Raw genomic sequence first — 16,323 nt, forward strand, 5'->3', positions numbered from 1 at the left:
GTGTCCCCCAGACCCCCCCCCGGTGCCCCTCCCAACCCCCCCGTTCCCCCCGCCCCACACTCACAGCAGACACCGCGCGTGCCCCCGGTACCCCTCTTTCACCCCCGTTCCCAGTCCCCCCCGTTCCCCCGCGTTCCCCCCTTTCACCCCAGTACCCCCGGTCCCGATCCCCCCGCTCCCGGTGCTCACAGCAGGCACCGCGCGTACCCCCGGTACCCCCCTTTCACCCCCGTTCTCCCCGTTCCGGTCCCGTTCCGGCGCTCACAGCAGGCACAGCGCGAAGGCCCCGGGGACGCTCTCGCTGTCCCGCACCAGGAAGCTCCCGTCCCGGCCCGCCCGCGCCAGCAGCTCCTCGGCCGCGGCCCGGCTCAGGTCCCGGTGGTACCAGCCCGGGGGGGGCCCCGCGCCGCCCCCCGCGCCCGCCATGCTCCGACCGGGAGCGCGCCGGGGCGGGGACGGGCGGGGGGCGGGAATAGGGGGAGCGGGACCGGGAGAGGGGCGGGGAAAAGGGGGGAGCTCGGGGCGGAGGGAACCGGGGGAGGAAGCGGAGGGGCGGGGAGCGGGGGGAAGGGGAACCGGGGGAGGGAGAGACCGGAGGGGGGCAGCCCCCGGGGGACCCCGATGGGAGCAGCGGGGGGGGAGCACCGATGGGATGGGGAGCCCCGGGAGGGTCAGCGGGGAGCGCAGGAAGAGGGGGAGCACCGGGGCAAAGGAAAGCGCCAGGAGGAAGGGGGGAGCCCCGAGAGAGGGGGACTGGGGGGGCGGCACCGGGGGGAGATGGAGATGGGGTCCGGGGGGGGGGGGATGCACCGGGGAGATGGGGAGCACCGAGGGGAGAGAGACCGGGAAGGGCGGGAGGGGGAGCGGCGCAGGGGCACGGAACGGAGGGACCGAGCCAAGGGTGAGACCCCCGGACATGGGTGACCGCCCCCGAGAGCTGCAGCGGGCACCGAGACACCTTTGGGGTCCCATCCCCCTGTATCGGCCCCTGGAGGGACCCCCCCCCTTTCCCAGCACTGATAAATGGGGTGACACCCGCTTCACCCCCGAAGGGAGCAGGATCCCCCCCATATCCCTCCCTATTCCCACCCCCCTCCCAGCCCCACAGCACCCCAATTCCAAGTGGGGCGGGAGCGTTTCCTTTATTCAATGGGGAGAGACTCACACAGTTTGGGGGTATCCCATGGGAAGGACACACTTCGGGGGGATTCCATGAGGGGAGACACAGTTTAGGGGTATCCCATGGGGAAAGACACACAGTCTGAAGGGGTTCCCGTGGGGGAAGCACACAATTTGGGGTGTCCCATTGGGAGGAACACACCGTTTGGAGTGACCTGTGTGGAAGGCAGTTTGGGGCTGCCCATGGTGGGGGCACGGTTTGGGGGGGCCCCATGAGGAGGACACGCAGCCTGGCGGTACCCTATGGGGGGGACACGGTCTGGGAGTACCCCATGGGGGGGACACAGAGTGTGGGGTATCCCATGGGGAGGGACACATACAGCTGGGCTGATCCCATTGGGGAACAGACACGGTTTGGGGGTACCCCATGGGGGGGACACGCGGTTTGGGGGTATCACGTAGGGACACACACAAAGTCTGGAAGTGCCCATGGACACAGTTTGGGGGGGGCACGGTTGGGGATGCCCTTGGGGAGGACACGGTTTGGGGGCGCCTTATGGGGGCCACGGTTTGGGGGTGCCCATGGGAAGGGCACGGTCCGGGGCCGCTCAGAGCACGCCTCGCAGCGCGGGGAGCAGCAGCCCCAGCACCGCGGGTACCGGGAGCCGGGAAGGGCCGGGGGGGGCAGCGCCGCTGGCGTAGAACCGGGCAACGGCGACGTTGGGGTTGCCCTCGGCCGGGTCCCACCAGAGCCGGATGCAGCGGCCGCTGTCGCGGCTGAGCGCGCTGAACCGGTACGAATGGGACCAGACCAGCTCGCACAGCGCCGCCGGCGAGGGGAACACGGCTGAGAACCGGCGGCACAGCGAGCCCCGGGGGCACCGGTTCGTACCTGCGGGGCCAGAGCATCAACGCAGGGCTCAGTGGGGCCGGGGGGGGTCATTGGCACCCGCTCGCCCTCCCCACTCACGTGCAGGGCACTGGGGTTGTGTCCGTGGTGATCTTGGTGGGTTGGTCATGGAGAAACTCAACCCATGGGAACCCCAGCCCATGGGGACCACCCCAAGACCCCCTCAAAGCCGTAGGGTTGAACATGGAGACCCCCAATCCATGGAGATCCTCAACCCACGGGGACCCCACCTACGACCCCCTCAAAGCCATAGGGTTGACCACAGAGACTTCCAACCCATGGAGAACCTCGAGCCATGGGGACCCTCCCAAGACCCCCTCAGAGCCGCCATGGAGGTGGGATGCAGTCACCTCATCTGTGTCAAGGTGTAGGATTTACCATGGAGATCCTGAACTTATGGAGACCCTTAAGCCCCAAGACCCCTTCACAGCCATAGGATCACCCATGGAGACCCCTAACCCATGGAGACCCGTAACCCATGGAGACCCCTAACCCATGGGGACCCCCAACCCATGGGGACCCCCAACCCATGGAGACCCGTAACCCATGGAGACCCCTAACCCATGGGGACCCCCAACCCATGGGGACCCCTAACCCTTGGGGAGCCCCTGCAAGATCCCCTCACAGCCACCTCGCCTGCAGCAAGATGTAGGCTTGACCATGGAGACCCCCAACCCATGGAGAACCCCCCGAGATCCCTTCAAAGCCACCACGGAAGCAGGACGCAGGCTTGTGGTGACCCATGTGGGGGTCCTGCTATGGGATGGGGGTGTCCCCTGTGCCCCCCCACTGACCTGAGGTCCAGTTCCAGCCCTTGTGCCAGTTCTCCTTGCAGGTGAAGGCGTCCTTGCAGTCCTCCCACCACTGCTCGCAGTCCTCCCGGCACAGGGGCACGTGCAGGATCCGCTGCCGCCTCCAGCTCGTGTCTGCCTGTGGCACCCCCGGCACCACGGGCACCCCCAGCTCACCCCGGGCAGCCCTGGTCACCCCCCATCCATCCCCCGTCACCCCTGTTCATCCCAGTTCATCCCAGTTCAACCCCATTCATCCCAGTTCATCCCTGTTCATCCCAGTTCATCCCAATTCACCCCCATTCACCCCAGTTCATCCCAATTCACCCCAGTTCACTCCTGTTTATTCTATTCACCTGTGTTCACCCCAGATCACCCCAGTTCATCCCAATTCTACCCCAATTCACCCCCGTTCACCCCAATTCACCCCAGTTCACCCCAATTCACCCCCATTCACCCCTGTGCACCCCAGTTCACTCCTGTTCATCACATTCACCCCAGTTCACCCCAGCTATGGGGCACCCCCAGGGGGGCTGTGGGGGAATCGTGCCCCCACCTGGTCAATCCACGGCCCCAGGTTGGGGGAGCACTCGTACAAGCACGTGTCCTGGATGAAGTGGCGCTTGCACCGCGCGGGCATCACCCCGCAGTGGTCCCAGTTGAAGCCGTACAGGTAGGACTGGTCCCGGTGGGCCTCCACGCTGGTGTTGGCCGTGCAGCAGGCGTTGTCCTTCCAGAGCGAGCACTGCACCGCGGCACCGGGGCTCAGCACCGCGGGTGCGGATGGGGCCGCGCCACGGCGGGAGCGTGAACCAGTGGGGACCGGTGGGGACCCGGATGGGGACCAGAGACCCACCTGCCCATAGAGCTCCCCCTCGGGGCCCGGCTCTGCCTTGTGGTGCTTGGCATCCATGCAGGTGTTGAGCACCGAGTCCTGCACCGCGGCACCGGTGACACCGGTGGCACCCGGCCAGGCCACGAGCAGCACCAGCACCCACCGCGCCGCCATGGTCCTGCCGGGAACGGGGCCATGGGGGTGGGGGCAGCGCCGGGAGCGGGGCAGGGATCGGGGGATCGGGCTCTTACCTCGGGGGGTGCCGGTGCCGGGTGCCGCGGGGCAGCGATCTCAAAGGTCGTGGTGCGGAGCAACCCTTGGACAACGATCACGGGACGTCAGCGGCGTGTGGGGCACGATGTGGGGCACGGGGGGGCACGATGTGGGGCACGGTGCGGGGCAGGTGCTGCCGTGTCCTTGCTCCGTCTTACCGGCGCCGGGTGGGACCCGGCAGCAGCCAAAATCCACCCGGGAATGTTTTTTCCTTCCCTTCTCCATAGGGGAGATGGGGGGGCCAAGGGGGGGCTCGGGATGGGCCCCATTGGGAGGGTTGGGGGTGGCCTCATGACCTGATCCCATCATAAGGGGCAGGATCGGACCCCCCCACCCGGCTGTGGGGTCCCCCCATGGGTGCAGGGGGGAAGGGGGCACCCCAGGGGATTGGCGATGCCCCTGAGGGGGGGAGGTGTCCCCAGGGGGGGCACAGGGGGGCCGGGAGGGGCGGCGGGTACCACTGGGAGGGGTAAAAGATGCTCGAGGGGGGGCAGGTACCACCCTGTTGGGGTCGCGAATGCCCCTCCATGGGTCACAGATGCCCCCTTGGGGTCAGAGACACTCCCCCCTCGGTTCCACATGCCCCTGGGGGGGTCACGGATGTGCAGGGTGGGCAGGCACCCCCATAGGGGTCACAAATGCCCCCCAGTGGTTCACAGATGCCCCGGGGGGGTCTCAGATGCTCGGGGGGTGCAGGTACCACCACGCTGGGGTCACAATTGCCCCCCATGGGTCACAGATACCCCACTGGTGTCACAGGTACCCCATAGGTGTCACAGGCACCCCATAGGTGTCACAGGCACCCATAGGGGTCACAGTTACCCCATAGGGGTCACGGGTGCCCCATAGGGGTCACAGGTGCCCCATTGGTGTCACAATTACCCCATAAGGGTCACAGTTACCCCATTGGCGTCACAGGCACCCCATAGGGGTCACGGGTGTCCCATAGGGATCACAGTTACCCCATAGGGGTCATGGATGTCCCATAGGGGTCACAGGCACCCCATAGGGGTCACAGTTACCCCATAAGGGTCACAGTTACCCCATTGGCGTCACAGGCACCCCATAGGGGTCACGAGTGCCCCATAGGGGTCACAGGTGCCCCATTGGTGTCCCGGGCACTCCCATACCCAGCCGGGAGGGGGCGCCCCTCCCCATCAGTCACTCCCCCCTTCACTGCTCCCCGCCCCTTGTGGGCGTGGCCTCGCTAGGCGCGCCCCTCCCTTCCGCGCATGCTCCTTGCGTGGGCCGCACTTCCGGGCGGGCAGCGGCCTGTCCCGGTGCCCCCCCCCCGCGGTCCCGGTGCTCCCGGTGCCGTTCCCGTTCCCCCCCGCGATGTCCACGCTGTTCCCGTCGCTGCTGCCCCGCGTCACCGAGTCCCTGTGGTTCAACCTGGACCGGCCCTGCGTGGACGAGACCGAGCTGCAGCAGCAGGAGCAGCAGCACCAGGCCTGGGTGCGCGCCGCGGGCTGGGGGGCCGGGGGGGGCCGCGGCCCCGGTTCTGGGGTGAAACCGCGCGGGTTTGGTCAAAGAGGCTTCAAGGCTGTCAATGGGGGGCATTTAATGCACGGGGGGGGGGGGCATTGAGCGTTAATTACGGCGTTAATTAGGGATTAAACGGCTTGGGGCTAGGGCTGAGCTCGGTCCCAGCGGGGGGGCTGGGGGAGCCCCGGGGGGGGCATTGGGGAGACCTGGGGGATTCTTAAGGGACCCTGGGGGGGGCTCAAGGGACACTTGGGGGGCATTGGGGGCACTTGGAGACTTGGGGGGGGGCACTCAAGGGACTCTTATGGGGCCCCCAGTGCCCCCCACCCCATGGAACCCCCCCTGCCCGGGGTGGGGGGTGCTTTGGGGGCTCACCCCCCTCTCATCCCTCCCCAGCTCCAGAGCATCGCCGAGAAGGACAACACCTTGGTACCCATCGGGAAACCGGCATCTGAGGTGGGACCGGGCATGGGGACACCGGGAATGGGGCCCTGGGGCTGGGAATGGGGTGACCGGGAGCTGGGAATGGGACTGGGTCTGCCCCACAGCACTACGACGAGGAGGAGGAGGAGGATGATGAGGATGATGAGGACAGCGAGGAGGACTCGGAGGACGATGAGGACATGCAGGACATGGACGAGATGAACGACTACAATGAGTCCCCTGACGATGGGGAGATCAACGAGGTGAGGGGGGCCTGGATGTGGGGCTGAGACCCCCAAGCTGTGGGTCCCCCGCTCCTTCCCATTCCTGCTTCCCAGGTGGACATGGAGGGTGCGGAGCAGGACCAGGACCAGTGGATGATCTGAGTGTGCTGAGACCGTTCCCAACTGGAGCAGCACTGGGGGGGTCCCTGTGCCCCTCATAGCACTGGGGGGGCTCTGTGGGGCACGGAGAGACCCAAAGCCAGGCTGGAGCGCTGCCATTCCCATTCCCAAATAAACTCTGTTTTTAAGTAACCACCCCCCAGATGTAGTTCCAGGGGCCACCACCTTCCCAGTGCATTCCCATCATGTACCCACCACATTCCCAGTATGTTCCCACCATGTTCCTAATGCGTTTTCACCACAGTCCCAGTCCCTTCCCATCATGTTCTCCCCACGTTTCCTTTGTTTTCCCACCCTGTTCCCACTCCGTTCCTACCCCATTCCCAATGTGTTCCCACCACATTCCTAGTACCTTCCTATCATGTTCGCACCACGTTTCCACCCCGTTCCCGCTGTGTTCCCACCTGCGGGCCTGCCGGTGTAGCGCAGCTCGGCGATGCCGTCGGGGATGCCATGGAAGTACTCGAGGCTGGCGCGGTGCAGGCGGCAGCGGAAGCGGCCGCAGCTCCTGGCGTAGCGCAGGAAGCGCGGCGCTCCCGGGAACAGGACGTGATCCGCCAGGACCGTGGCGCCCGCCGCCAGCAGCCGGTGCCGCTCCAGCAGGCGCAGGTCCCGCTCGTAGCAGCGCTTCCCGTGCTCCATCAGGATGAAGTCGGCGGCGTCCAGGCCGTGCCGGGCCCGCAGCTGCGGGATCACCTCCTCCGAGGGGCCCACGATCAGCTCCACCTGCACTGGCACCCCTGGACCTGCCTCTTCCGCTCCCAGCCCTTCACCTGCCCGCTCCATGCAGGTTCCATCCCCATTCCCATCCCATTCCCTCCCCATCCTCTGTCCATTCCCTGCCCACTTTCTCCCCGCTCCCTACTTGTCCCCTCCCCGTTCCCTCCCCATTCCCATCCCATCTCCTGTCCATTCCCCCTCATTCCTTGCCCATTCCCTCTCCATTCCTTGACCATCCTGTGCCCATTCCCTCCTCACTCCATACCTGTTCCTTCCCTGTGCCCTCCTCATCTCCTACCTTCTCCTGCCCATGCCCATACCATCTGCACTCCCATTCCCATCCTGTCCCCTCCCTGCCCCATTCCCATGCCATCCCCTGCCCATTCCCATCCCATCCCTGTGCTCACAGTCCTTTCATTGAACCCCACCAGTGGAATGACTTCTCCTGCCCCTTCCCACCCCATTCCCCCCCATCCCCATCCCATCCCCACCCAAGTGCTTGCAGTCCTCTCGTCAAACCCCACCAGCTGAATGACTTCTGCCCATTCCCATCCCCGTTCCCTCCCTACCCCATTCCCATCCTGTCCACTGCCCATCCCCATTCCCACTCCATCCCATTCCCATCCTATTCCCACCCCGGTGCTCTCATCGAACCCCGCCAGCCAGATGACCTCCTGCCTCTTCCCATCCCATCCCCATCCCATTCCCAGCCCGGTGCTCACGGTGCGCTCATCGAACCCCGCCAGCCGGATGACCTTCTCTGCCATGGCCGCTCGCTGCGGGTCCCGCTCCACCGTCAGCAGCCGCGCTCCGGGCGGCAGCGCCCGCGCCAGCAGCACCGCTCCGTACCCGCAGGATGTGCCCAGGTCCAGCACCCGCCGCGGGCTCCGCGCGCTCAGCACCCGCTCCACCACACGCCCTGCAGCAACGGGGACAGGGCGCAGGGCGCCGGCATCAATGGGGACGCAGGATGAGGCCACCAGCGTCAGTGGGGACAGGGGATGGTGATGCCGATCCCATCAGCAGCAGGAACAGGCGATGGGGGCATTGACCAGCAGGGACAGGGCTTCCCAGTGGCACCGTGTGGTGTGGGGGGGTGGTTGTGGGGCTGTGGCCCTGGCATGGGGCTGTGGTGGCAGTGCCGTGGCCATGCCAATAGTGCCAAGGCCATGATGATGCCAGAGTTGTGCCAGTGATGCGATGGCCATGCCAATGGTGCCACGGCTGTGTCAACGATGCCGTGGCCACATCAATGGTGCCATGTGCATGTCAATGGTACCAAGGCCATGTCATCAGTGCCATGGCTGTGCCAACAGCGTCGCAACCATGCCAGTGATGCTGTGGCCACAACAGTGGCGTCACAGCCATGTCAGTGGTGCCATGGCCATGCCAGTGGTACTGTGGCTATGTCAACAGTGTCACGGCCATGCCAAAAGTACTGTGGCCATAACAATGATGCTGCAGCCACATCAATGATGCCATGACGATGTCGATGCTGTGGCCACGTCAATGATGCCGTGGCCACGTCAATGATGCCGTGACCATGTCAATGATGCCGTGACCATGTCAATGATGCTGTGACCATGTCAATGATGCTGTGGCCATGCCAATGATGCTGTGGCCATGCCAACAGGGCCATGCCCACGCTGGTGCTGACCTTTGTCAGGCCCCACGCAGCTGAGGTGCTCGCAGCGGCGGCTCCACTGGTCGAGGGTGAGCAGCACGTGCCGGGGGTCGCCGGGCACCGCGTGCGCCAGCAGGTACTGGAGAGCGCGGTGCTCCCGCGGCACGGAGCTGAGCCGGTCCCGCAGCCAGCCCAGAGCCACCCGCGCCACCAGCGCCGCGTAGTGCCGGGAGCGCAGCGCCAGCGCCAGCACCAGCGGCACGAATGCCAGCGCGATGGCCACCGACACCATGGGGCTGTGCAGGGCAGAGAGACACAGATGGACCCATAGCAAATACAGCCCCATAGACACACACAGCCCCACAGCAAACACACAGCCCTATAGCAAACACAGCCCCATAGCAAACACACAGCCCTATAGCAAACAGCCCCATAGCAAACACACAGCCACAGAGCCCCATAGCAGACAGCCCCATAGACACACAGCCCCATGGCAAACACAGCCCCATAGACAGCCTCACTCACACAGGCAGCCCCACAGGCAGCATGTGTGCCATGAGCTGCAGTGCCCTGTGCCCCTGCAGAGCCTCCCCCCCCCGGTGCCCCCCAGCCTGCACCCCGCACCCCATGTCCTGCCCCTGCACCCACACCCAGAGGCTTGGGGGTCCCCAGGTGCAGCAAGGGGCTGGGGAGCACGTACCTGGTCCCCGGCTGCAAACAGGCAGGGACAGGCAGGAGGCAGGGAACGGGCAGGATGCTGAGAGCAGGAGCTCTCTGGACACTGGGATAAGGAGCTGGGATCAGGACCAGGATCAGGATCGGGATCAGGATGTCTGTGAGCTGTTGAGATCAGGAGCAGGGATCAGGAGCAGGATCAGGATCTCTCTGTGCTGGGCCCCGGCGCTGCCGTCGCTCTCTCAATAATTGATGGAGCCGCAGCTCCAGCTCCGGTTACCGCTGAGTGGGGGCCAGGCTGGGGGGGTGCGGGTTTGGGGGTGCGGGTTTGGGGGTGCGGGTTTGGGGGTGAGGGTTTGGGGGTGCGGGTTTGGGGGGTGCGGGTTTGGGGGTGCGGGTTTGGGGGTGCGGGTTTGGGGGGTACGGGTTTGGGGGTGCGGGTTTGGGGGGTACGGGTTTGGGGGTGCGGGTTTGGGGGTGCGGGTTTGGGGGTGAGGGTTTGGGGGTGCGGGTTTGGGGGGTGCGGGTTTGGGGGTGAGGGTTTGGGGGTGCGGGTTTGGGGGGTGCGGGTTTGGGGGGTGCGGGTTTGGGGGTGAGGGTTTGAGGGTGCGGGTTTGGGGGGTGCGGGTTTGGGGGTGCGGGTTTGGGGGTGCGGGTTTGGGGGGTGCGGGTTTGGGGGGTGCGGGTTTGGGGGTGAGGGTTTGGGGGGTGCGGGTTTGGGGGGTGCGGGTTTAGGGGTGAGGGTTTGGGGGGTGCGGGTTTGGGGGGTGCGGGTTTGGGGGTGCGGGTTTGGGGGGTGCGGGTTTGGGGGGTGCGGGTTTGGGGGTGCGGGTTTAGGGGTGAGGGTTTGGGGGTGCGGGTTTGGGGGGTGCGGGTTTGGGGGGTGCGGGTTTGGGGGTGAGGGTTTGGGGGTGCGGGTTTGGGGGGTGCGGGTTTGGGGGGTGCGGGTTTGGGGGTGAGGGTTTTGGGGGTACGGGTTTGGGGGTGAGGGTTTGGGGGGTACGGGTTTGGGGGTGCGGGTTTGGGGGTGCGGGTTTGGGGGGTGCGGGTTTGGGGGTGCGGGTTTGGGGGTGCGGGTTTGGGGGGTGCGGGTTTGGGGGTGAGGGTTTGGGGGTGCGGGTTTGGGGGGTGCGGGTTTGGGGGGTGCGGGTTTGGGGGTGAGGGTTTGGGGGTGCGGGTTTAGGGGTGAGGGTTTGGGGGGTGCGGGTTTGGGGGGTGCGGGTTTGGGGGGTGCGGGTTTGCGGTTCGGGTCTGGGGGGGCTCAGGAGGGTTCAGGACCCCCCCAAGCACGGGGTCAGACTCCCCAGCTCAGAGGCAGCCCTGAAGCGGGCACGCTCCTCCCGACTCGCGGCCCCAGGGGCTCAGCAGCAGGTGTTGGTTACACGGACATGCATATTCATTAGGGTGCCGAGAGGGAGGCGGGGCTATTCTAATTAGCCCAGGCACTCATTAGCATCGGGCTCCTCCCTTGCGCGCTGCCCTGCGGTGGTCGTGGGCAGGGGTCTGGCAGCTGCAGCGCTTCTCACCCTCGGCACCGTTGGACGCCGCAGTAACCACAACTGAGCTGGAAGCGGCCGGAACTGCAGCGGGCAAAGCCTGGTTCAGCATCTCTGTGGGTGCCATGGGCACGGATTGAGTGCGCCCTCAGCAAGTTTGCCGATGACACCAAGCTGTGTGGTTCGGTTGATACGCCGGAGGGAAGGGATGCCATCCAGAGGGACCTCGACACGCTTGTGAGGTGGGCTGATGCCAACCTGATGAAGTTTAACCATGCCAAGTGCAAGGTCCTACACCTGGGTCGGAGCAATCCCAGGCACAGCTACAGGTTGGGCAGAGAAGAGATTCAGAGCAGCCCTGCAGAGAAGGACTTGGGGGTGTTGGTTGATGAGAAAATGAACATGAGCCGGCTGCAGTGTGCGCTCGCAGCCCAGAAAGCAACCGTATCCTGGGCTGCATCAAGAGGAGCGTGAGCAGCAGGTCGAAGGAGGTGATCCTGCCCCTCTGCTCTGCTCTCGGGAGACCTCACTTGGAGCATTGTGTGCAGTTCTGGTGTCCTCAGCATAAAAAGGACATGGAACTGTTGGAACAAGTCCAGAGGAGGCCACGAGGATGAGCAGGGGCTGGAGCAGCTCCTGTATGGAGCCAGGCTGAGAACATTGAGGCTGTTGAGCCTGGAGAAGAGAAGCTGCGTGGAGACCTCAGAGCAGCTTCCAGTGTCTGAAGGGGGCTACAAGGATGCTGGGGATGGACTCTTCATCAGGGACTGCAGTGACAGGACAAGGGGTAACGGGTTCAAACTGAAACAGGGGAAGTTTAGATTGGATCTAAGGAAGAAATTCTTTACTGAGAGGGTGCTGAGGCACTGGAATGGGTTGCCCAGGGAGGTTGTGAATGCTCCATCCCTGGCGGTGTTCAAGGCCAGGTTGGACAGAGCCTTAGGTGCCATGGTTTAATGTGAGGTGTCCCTGCCCATGGCAGGGGGTTGGAACTGGATGATCTTAGGGTCCTTTCCAACCCGAACCATTCTGTGATTCTATGATTTAGAGCAGTGGGACCTTTGTAACGGGATGGGCAGACAAGGAGCATCCCAAGGTAGCAGACGCTCGGGAGGCAGTGTCCAAACGAACTGAGAACAGGAAGGACGGTGTGAAACGCTTCACTCTTGTTACTGAGTGCTAAATCCCGTTATCCCACCCCAGGCTCACAGCACAAACCTTGCTCTCTATCTTAGACCTAAGGTAAATTCAAACTGTCCTAACCCTATGTTTTCCAGGCACTTGCTTTCCTTATATCAGTGGGGTCAATGAGGTAAATGGGGGGCAATGGGGGCCAACTGGGGGCAATGGGGGTATTGGGGTCCATGGGGGATCAGTGGGGGCACTGGGGTCAATGGGGGCAATGGGGTCAATGGGGGATCAATGGGGGCACTGGGGTCAATGGGGTCAATGGGGCAATGGGGGGATCAATGGGGGCACTGGGGTCAATGGGGGCAAAGGGGGGCAATGGGGTCAATGGGAGATCAATGGGGGCACTGCGGTCAATGGGGGCAATGGGGGATCAATGGGGCCACTGGGGTCAATGGGGGCAATGGGAGGGTAAATGGGGGTCAATGGGGAGTAATGAGGGGCAATGGTGGCACTGGGGAAAACGCGGACTCGTGACCGCGCACGCGCGTTCCGTGCCACGTGACACCGCCCACGCGGGAGCGCAACTTCTCTCTCCGTCCCTTCCCCCACCCCCTTAACGTCACGTGACGCCGGCTCGCGCGCGCCCGCGGCACCGGTCACGTGACGACGCCCTACGGGGGCGGGGCCGGCGCGGTGCTCCTCCCTGACCCCAACCCCCCCCGCGCTGATTGGCCGGTCGTCACGTGACCGCGCCCCCTAGCGGCCCACGGCGCTGCCGGCGCGTTGTTTTGCCGCCTCCGCGCGATCTGATTGGCAGGCGATCACGTGACCAGCGGCGCCTTTCGTCAGGGTGGGGCAGGAAGCAGGAAGAGGAGGAGGAGGAAGGGACGGTCCCGCGCTCTCATTGGCTGGCTGAGCCCCGCGTGACCCAATGTTTTGTCACGGGGGCCAGGCGGGTGTCAGTCCGGCGCTGTCACGTGAGCGGGGCGGCGCGCCCCCTGCCGGAGCCGGTGGTGGTGCCGGCGGTCGCCATGGGCTGCTGCTACAGCAGCGAGGGCGAGGCCTCGGAGCAGGTGAGGGCTTGGGGGGCACGGGGGGACTTGGGGGGTTATGGGGGAGCATAACGGGTTATGGGGGGCTATGGAGGGACATGGAGGGGCCGGTGCCACCCTGCGGTGCCGGCGGTGCAGGGACTGGGTGAGGAGAAGCTCCCCATGAACCGGCTCCAGTGAGCGCTGGAGCCCAGACCCCCCCCGTGTGCTGGGTGCACCCCAGAGCGTGAGCAGCAGCTCAGGGAGGGGATCCTGCCCCTCTGCTGTGCTCTGGGGAGACCTGAGAGCAGCTCCAGTGCCTAAAGGGGCTGCAGGAAACCTGGAGAGGGGCTTGGGACAAGGGCCTGTAGGGACAGGCCAAGGGGAATGGCTTGAACCTGCCCGAGGGGAGACTGAGATGAGCTCTTAGGCAGAAGCTCTTCCCTGTGAGGGTGCTGAGGCGCTGGCCCAGGGTGCCCAGAGAAGCTGTGGCTGCCCCATCCCTGGCAGTGTTCAAGGCCAGGTTGGACACAGGGGCTTGGAGCAAGCTGCTCCAGTGGAAGGGGTTCCTGCCCGTGGCAGGGGTTGGAACTGGAGGATCCCAGGCTCCCTTCACCCCAACCCCTTTCCATGATTCATGACCCGCCCCATTCCTGCAGGAGGAGGAGACGAAGCGGCTGCTGGAGCCGGCCCCCAGCCCCCCCAACAAGGTGCTGAACGGGGCTGAGCAGAGCTACCACAACCTGCCCTCGGCGCGCACGGACGAGCAGGCCATGCTCTCCTCCATCCTCGCCAAGACCGCCATGTGAGCTGCTGCCATTGCCACCCCTGCCACAGCCCCCCCGCGCCACCAGCACCCGGTGCCATGGCTGTGGGGCACCCCCACAATGGGTCCCAGAGGTGCCAAAGGGAAGGGGGAACTGCTCCTGTGCCCCCCCCCAATGTCCCTTCCCTCTGGTTTGTGCCCCACAGGAGCACCAAAGGGAGCCCCTGGGTGTGGGGTGATGCTGGGGGGCTGGGCTGGGGGCAGGAGCTGGGAGCCCCTCGCTGTGATTTGAGGGGATGGAATGGGTGTTTGCGGGGGGCAGAGGGAGTTTGGGGGGCTCTGTATCCTCTTTAGGGAGGGGGGGTCACCCCATAGACATGGGAGCTGTCCCCAGCCCATATGGGAGGGACTCAGGGTTGCTCATGGGGCTCGTAACAGCCTCAAGATGCTAATTTTGGGGTGCTCAATGTGGAGCTCTGTATCCCCATATGCATGGGGACCATCCCCAGCCCACACAGGGGGGCTCTGCCTCACCCATGGAGCTCAAAGTATCCCCAAGATGTCGATTTTGGGGTGCTGCCATGGGGGGGGGGACCCCGGGGGGAGCCTGGAGCCCACGATGGGAACTGCTCCCTGCTGCTCCCCAGCAACATCATCGACGTGTCGGCTGCGGACTCGCAGGGCATGGAGCAGCACGAGTACATGGACCGGGCACGGCAGTACAGGTGGGGCTGTGTGCTCCCCATCCCCTGGGGTGCCCCCATTCCCCTGGGGTGCCCCCATCCCCCTGGGGTGCTGTGCTGTACCCTGTGGGTGCCGGTGGTGCTGACTGCGGTGCCCCCAGCACCCGCCTGGCCATGCTCAGCTCCAGCCTCACACACTGGAAGAAGGCGCCGGCGCTGCCGTCTCTCACCAACCAACCCCACCAGGTCCTGGCCAGCGACCCCGTCCCCTTCGCAGACCTGCAGCAGGTGAGGGGCTGGGGGGGGTCTGGGGGTGCTGGTGCCACCCCTGAGCACCCAGAGCCACGTGCTTGGGACGTGGAGCCATGGGATCAGTGGCGCTGGGGAAGGGCTTCAGGTCCATCTGGTGCAACCATTGCCCCAAGGCCACCACTGCCCCATGGCACTGAGGCCTTGTCTCCACAGGGTGTGAACCCTTGCAGGGACGGTGCCTGCAGCCCTGCCCTGGGCAGCCTGTTCCAATGCCTGAGCACCCTTTGGGGCAGGAATTGTTCCTCAGCTCCATCTAAACCTGCCCTGGTGCAGCTTGAGGCCGGTTCCTCTTGTCCCATCCCTTGTTCCTTGGGAGCAGAGCCCAGCCCCTCCTGGCTCCATCCTCCTCTCAGGCACTTGTAGGGAGCCATCAGGTCCCCCCTGAGCCTTCTCTTCTCCACACTGAACCCCCCAGGTCCCTCAGCCCTTCCCCATCACCCTTGGGCTCCAGGCCCTGCACCAGCTCCGCTGCCCTTCTCTGGCCCCGCTCCAGCCCCTCAAGGTCTCTCCTGTAGTGAGGGGCCCAGAGCTGAGCACAGGATTCGAGGGGCGGCAGCTCCAGAATCCCGGCCTGGTTTGAGATGAGGGGACTTTAAATCTCATTTTTACCCTTTTGGCCACTTTTTAACCCAAAGGAGCTGCCCGCTTCCCGCGGTGTTTCCCTGGATAACGGCTCTGTCCCGCAGGTGTCCCGGATAGCTGCCTACGCCTTCAGCGCGCTCTCACAGATCCGGGTGGACGCCAAGGAGGAGCTGGTTGTGCAGTTCGGCATCCCCTGAGCGCCGCGGCCGCGCGGGGCCGGCTTTGGGGCTTTTTGGGTTGGATTTTCCCCCTTTTTTGTTGTCTTTTCCCTCCTCCCTCCCCACGCTGGGATCCGGCCCCAGAGTGGGATTCCCGGCGCTGCTCCGGGGTGGGGGGTGCTTGGCCTGGCGCAGGGATCACCACAAAGGGAATGCTGCCGGAATGCTGTGTCAGCGCGGGGGGGGGGGGAGGGCTCTGCCCCCCCCTGCCCCCCCGTTTTTACATGGATTTGGGTTTTTTACCTGTTCCCGGGCACAGCTGATAAACCCGCGCGCAGGCACGGCCGCCTCCTGCTCTGCTCCTGCTGCTTCCTGCATCAATGGGGGGCACACGGGGCGGGGGGCACAGGGATGAGCCCCGACCCCCCCCATGCGACCCCCTTGTGGGTCAGAACGCGTCTGGGGGTGGTGGCATCCCCTGCCCTGGGGCAGGATCTGCTGTGGAGCAGAGCGGGGCCCTTCTGCCCCCAGGGGGTCTGTGTGTGACCCCGGCCCGGGCCCCATGCATGTCCCCAGCCCCACTGTGGGTCTCTGGGTGTCCCCTGCTTGGCACATGGCCCCATACACAGACCCCCCCCAGTGCCCCACACATGTCCCCAGCCCCACTGTGGGTCTCTGAGCGCCCCCTGACAGCCATATACACCCCCCCCCCCCCCCCGTAGCCTCCAGTATCCTTCGTGTGTCCCCATGCCCCGAGTAGGCCTGAGACCCCCATGGGAGGCCCCACATGTGCCCCATGGTCTCCTCCCTCAGCCCCCCCCTTGGCATCCCTCACACAGCCTCCGACCCCCCCCCCCCCCGCGTATCCCTTTGCCCCATGGGACCCCCGTGCCCCCTCACGTCCC

At 65.4% G+C, this 16,323-nt stretch overlaps 5 protein-coding genes across 5 annotated transcripts in view; 2 read left to right on the forward strand and 3 right to left on the reverse strand.

Annotated features, from left to right (window-relative positions):
- The window catches only part of INPPL1 (inositol polyphosphate phosphatase like 1), a gene marked incomplete at its 5' end in the record, with an annotated part of 18,217 nt that extends 17,791 nt beyond the window's left edge, over nucleotides 1-426 (reverse strand). Inside the window, one exon of the mRNA XM_080613588.1 lies at nucleotides 266-426. Coding sequence (XP_080469714.1) covers nucleotides 266-426 — 161 coding nt within the window. The remainder of the gene's footprint in view (nucleotides 1-265) is intronic.
- Nucleotides 427-1,727: 1,301 nt separating this feature from the next.
- On the reverse strand, nucleotides 1,728-3,829 carry LOC308219053 (folate receptor gamma-like; the record flags this gene model as incomplete). Its single annotated transcript, XM_080613590.1, has 4 exons — nucleotides 1,728-2,011; nucleotides 2,824-2,959; nucleotides 3,377-3,565; nucleotides 3,677-3,829. 4 exons carry the CDS (start codon nucleotides 3,827-3,829, stop codon nucleotides 1,728-1,730), a joined length of 762 nt encoding a protein of 253 aa, XP_080469716.1.
- A 1,336-nt stretch (nucleotides 3,830-5,165) lies between these two features.
- Nucleotides 5,166-6,372, forward strand: ANAPC15 (anaphase promoting complex subunit 15). Its single transcript, XM_080613633.1, has 4 exons — nucleotides 5,166-5,383; nucleotides 5,810-5,869; nucleotides 5,962-6,099; nucleotides 6,175-6,372. Exons 1-4 carry the CDS (start codon nucleotides 5,264-5,266, stop codon nucleotides 6,220-6,222), a joined length of 366 nt encoding a protein of 121 aa, XP_080469759.1. The 5' UTR covers nucleotides 5,166-5,263; the 3' UTR covers nucleotides 6,223-6,372.
- Nucleotides 6,373-6,506: 134 nt separating this feature from the next.
- On the reverse strand, nucleotides 6,507-9,172 carry LOC308219084 (transmembrane O-methyltransferase homolog). The gene is made up of 3 exons (XM_080613634.1): nucleotides 8,618-9,172; nucleotides 7,683-7,879; nucleotides 6,507-6,966 (listed from the first exon to the last, which is right to left on the reverse strand). The coding sequence occupies exons 1-3, from the start codon at nucleotides 8,928-8,930 to the stop codon at nucleotides 6,586-6,588; spliced, it is 891 nt and encodes a 296-aa protein (XP_080469760.1). The 5' UTR covers nucleotides 8,931-9,172; the 3' UTR covers nucleotides 6,507-6,585.
- Nucleotides 9,173-12,826: 3,654 nt separating this feature from the next.
- Nucleotides 12,827-15,764, forward strand: LAMTOR1 (late endosomal/lysosomal adaptor, MAPK and MTOR activator 1). The gene is made up of 5 exons (XM_080612761.1): nucleotides 12,827-12,959; nucleotides 13,577-13,722; nucleotides 14,331-14,408; nucleotides 14,528-14,654; nucleotides 15,365-15,764. The coding sequence occupies exons 1-5, from the start codon at nucleotides 12,918-12,920 to the stop codon at nucleotides 15,455-15,457; spliced, it is 486 nt and encodes a 161-aa protein (XP_080468887.1). The 5' UTR covers nucleotides 12,827-12,917; the 3' UTR covers nucleotides 15,458-15,764.
- The last annotated feature ends 559 nt before the right edge of the window (nucleotides 15,765-16,323 follow it).

The sequence above is a fragment of the Psittacula echo genome (assembly GCF_963264785.1).
Source record: "Psittacula echo genome assembly, chromosome: 3".
Classification (NCBI taxonomy): Eukaryota; Metazoa; Chordata; class Aves; order Psittaciformes; family Psittacidae; genus Psittacula; species Psittacula echo.

Coding starts and splice junctions, on each gene's coding strand:
- ANAPC15 (XM_080613633.1), top strand. CDS start 5,264: ATGTCCACGCTGTTCCCGTCGCTGCTGCCCCGCGTCACCGAGTCCCTG. Junction 5,870..5,961: donor TCGGGAAACCGGCATCTGAG/GTGGGACCGGGC, acceptor TCTGCCCCACAG/CACTACGACGAGGAGGAGGA. Junction 6,100..6,174: donor ACGATGGGGAGATCAACGAG/GTGAGGGGGGCC, acceptor CCTGCTTCCCAG/GTGGACATGGAGGGTGCGGA.
- LOC308219084 (XM_080613634.1), bottom strand. CDS start 8,930: ATGGGGCTGTATTTGCTATGGGTCCATCTGTGTCTCTCTGCCCTGCAC. Junction 7,880..8,617: donor CTGCGTGGGGCCTGACAAAG/GTCAGCACCAGC, acceptor CCGTTGCTGCAG/GGCGTGTGGTGGAGCGGGTG. Junction 6,967..7,682: donor CGGGGTTCGATGAGCGCACC/GTGAGCACCGGG, acceptor GTGCCAGTGCAG/GTGGAGCTGATCGTGGGCCC.
- LAMTOR1 (XM_080612761.1), top strand. CDS start 12,918: ATGGGCTGCTGCTACAGCAGCGAGGGCGAGGCCTCGGAGCAG. Junction 14,409..14,527: donor GACCGGGCACGGCAGTACAG/GTGGGGCTGTGT, acceptor CGGTGCCCCCAG/CACCCGCCTGGCCATGCTCA. Junction 14,655..15,364: donor CCTTCGCAGACCTGCAGCAG/GTGAGGGGCTGG, acceptor TCTGTCCCGCAG/GTGTCCCGGATAGCTGCCTA.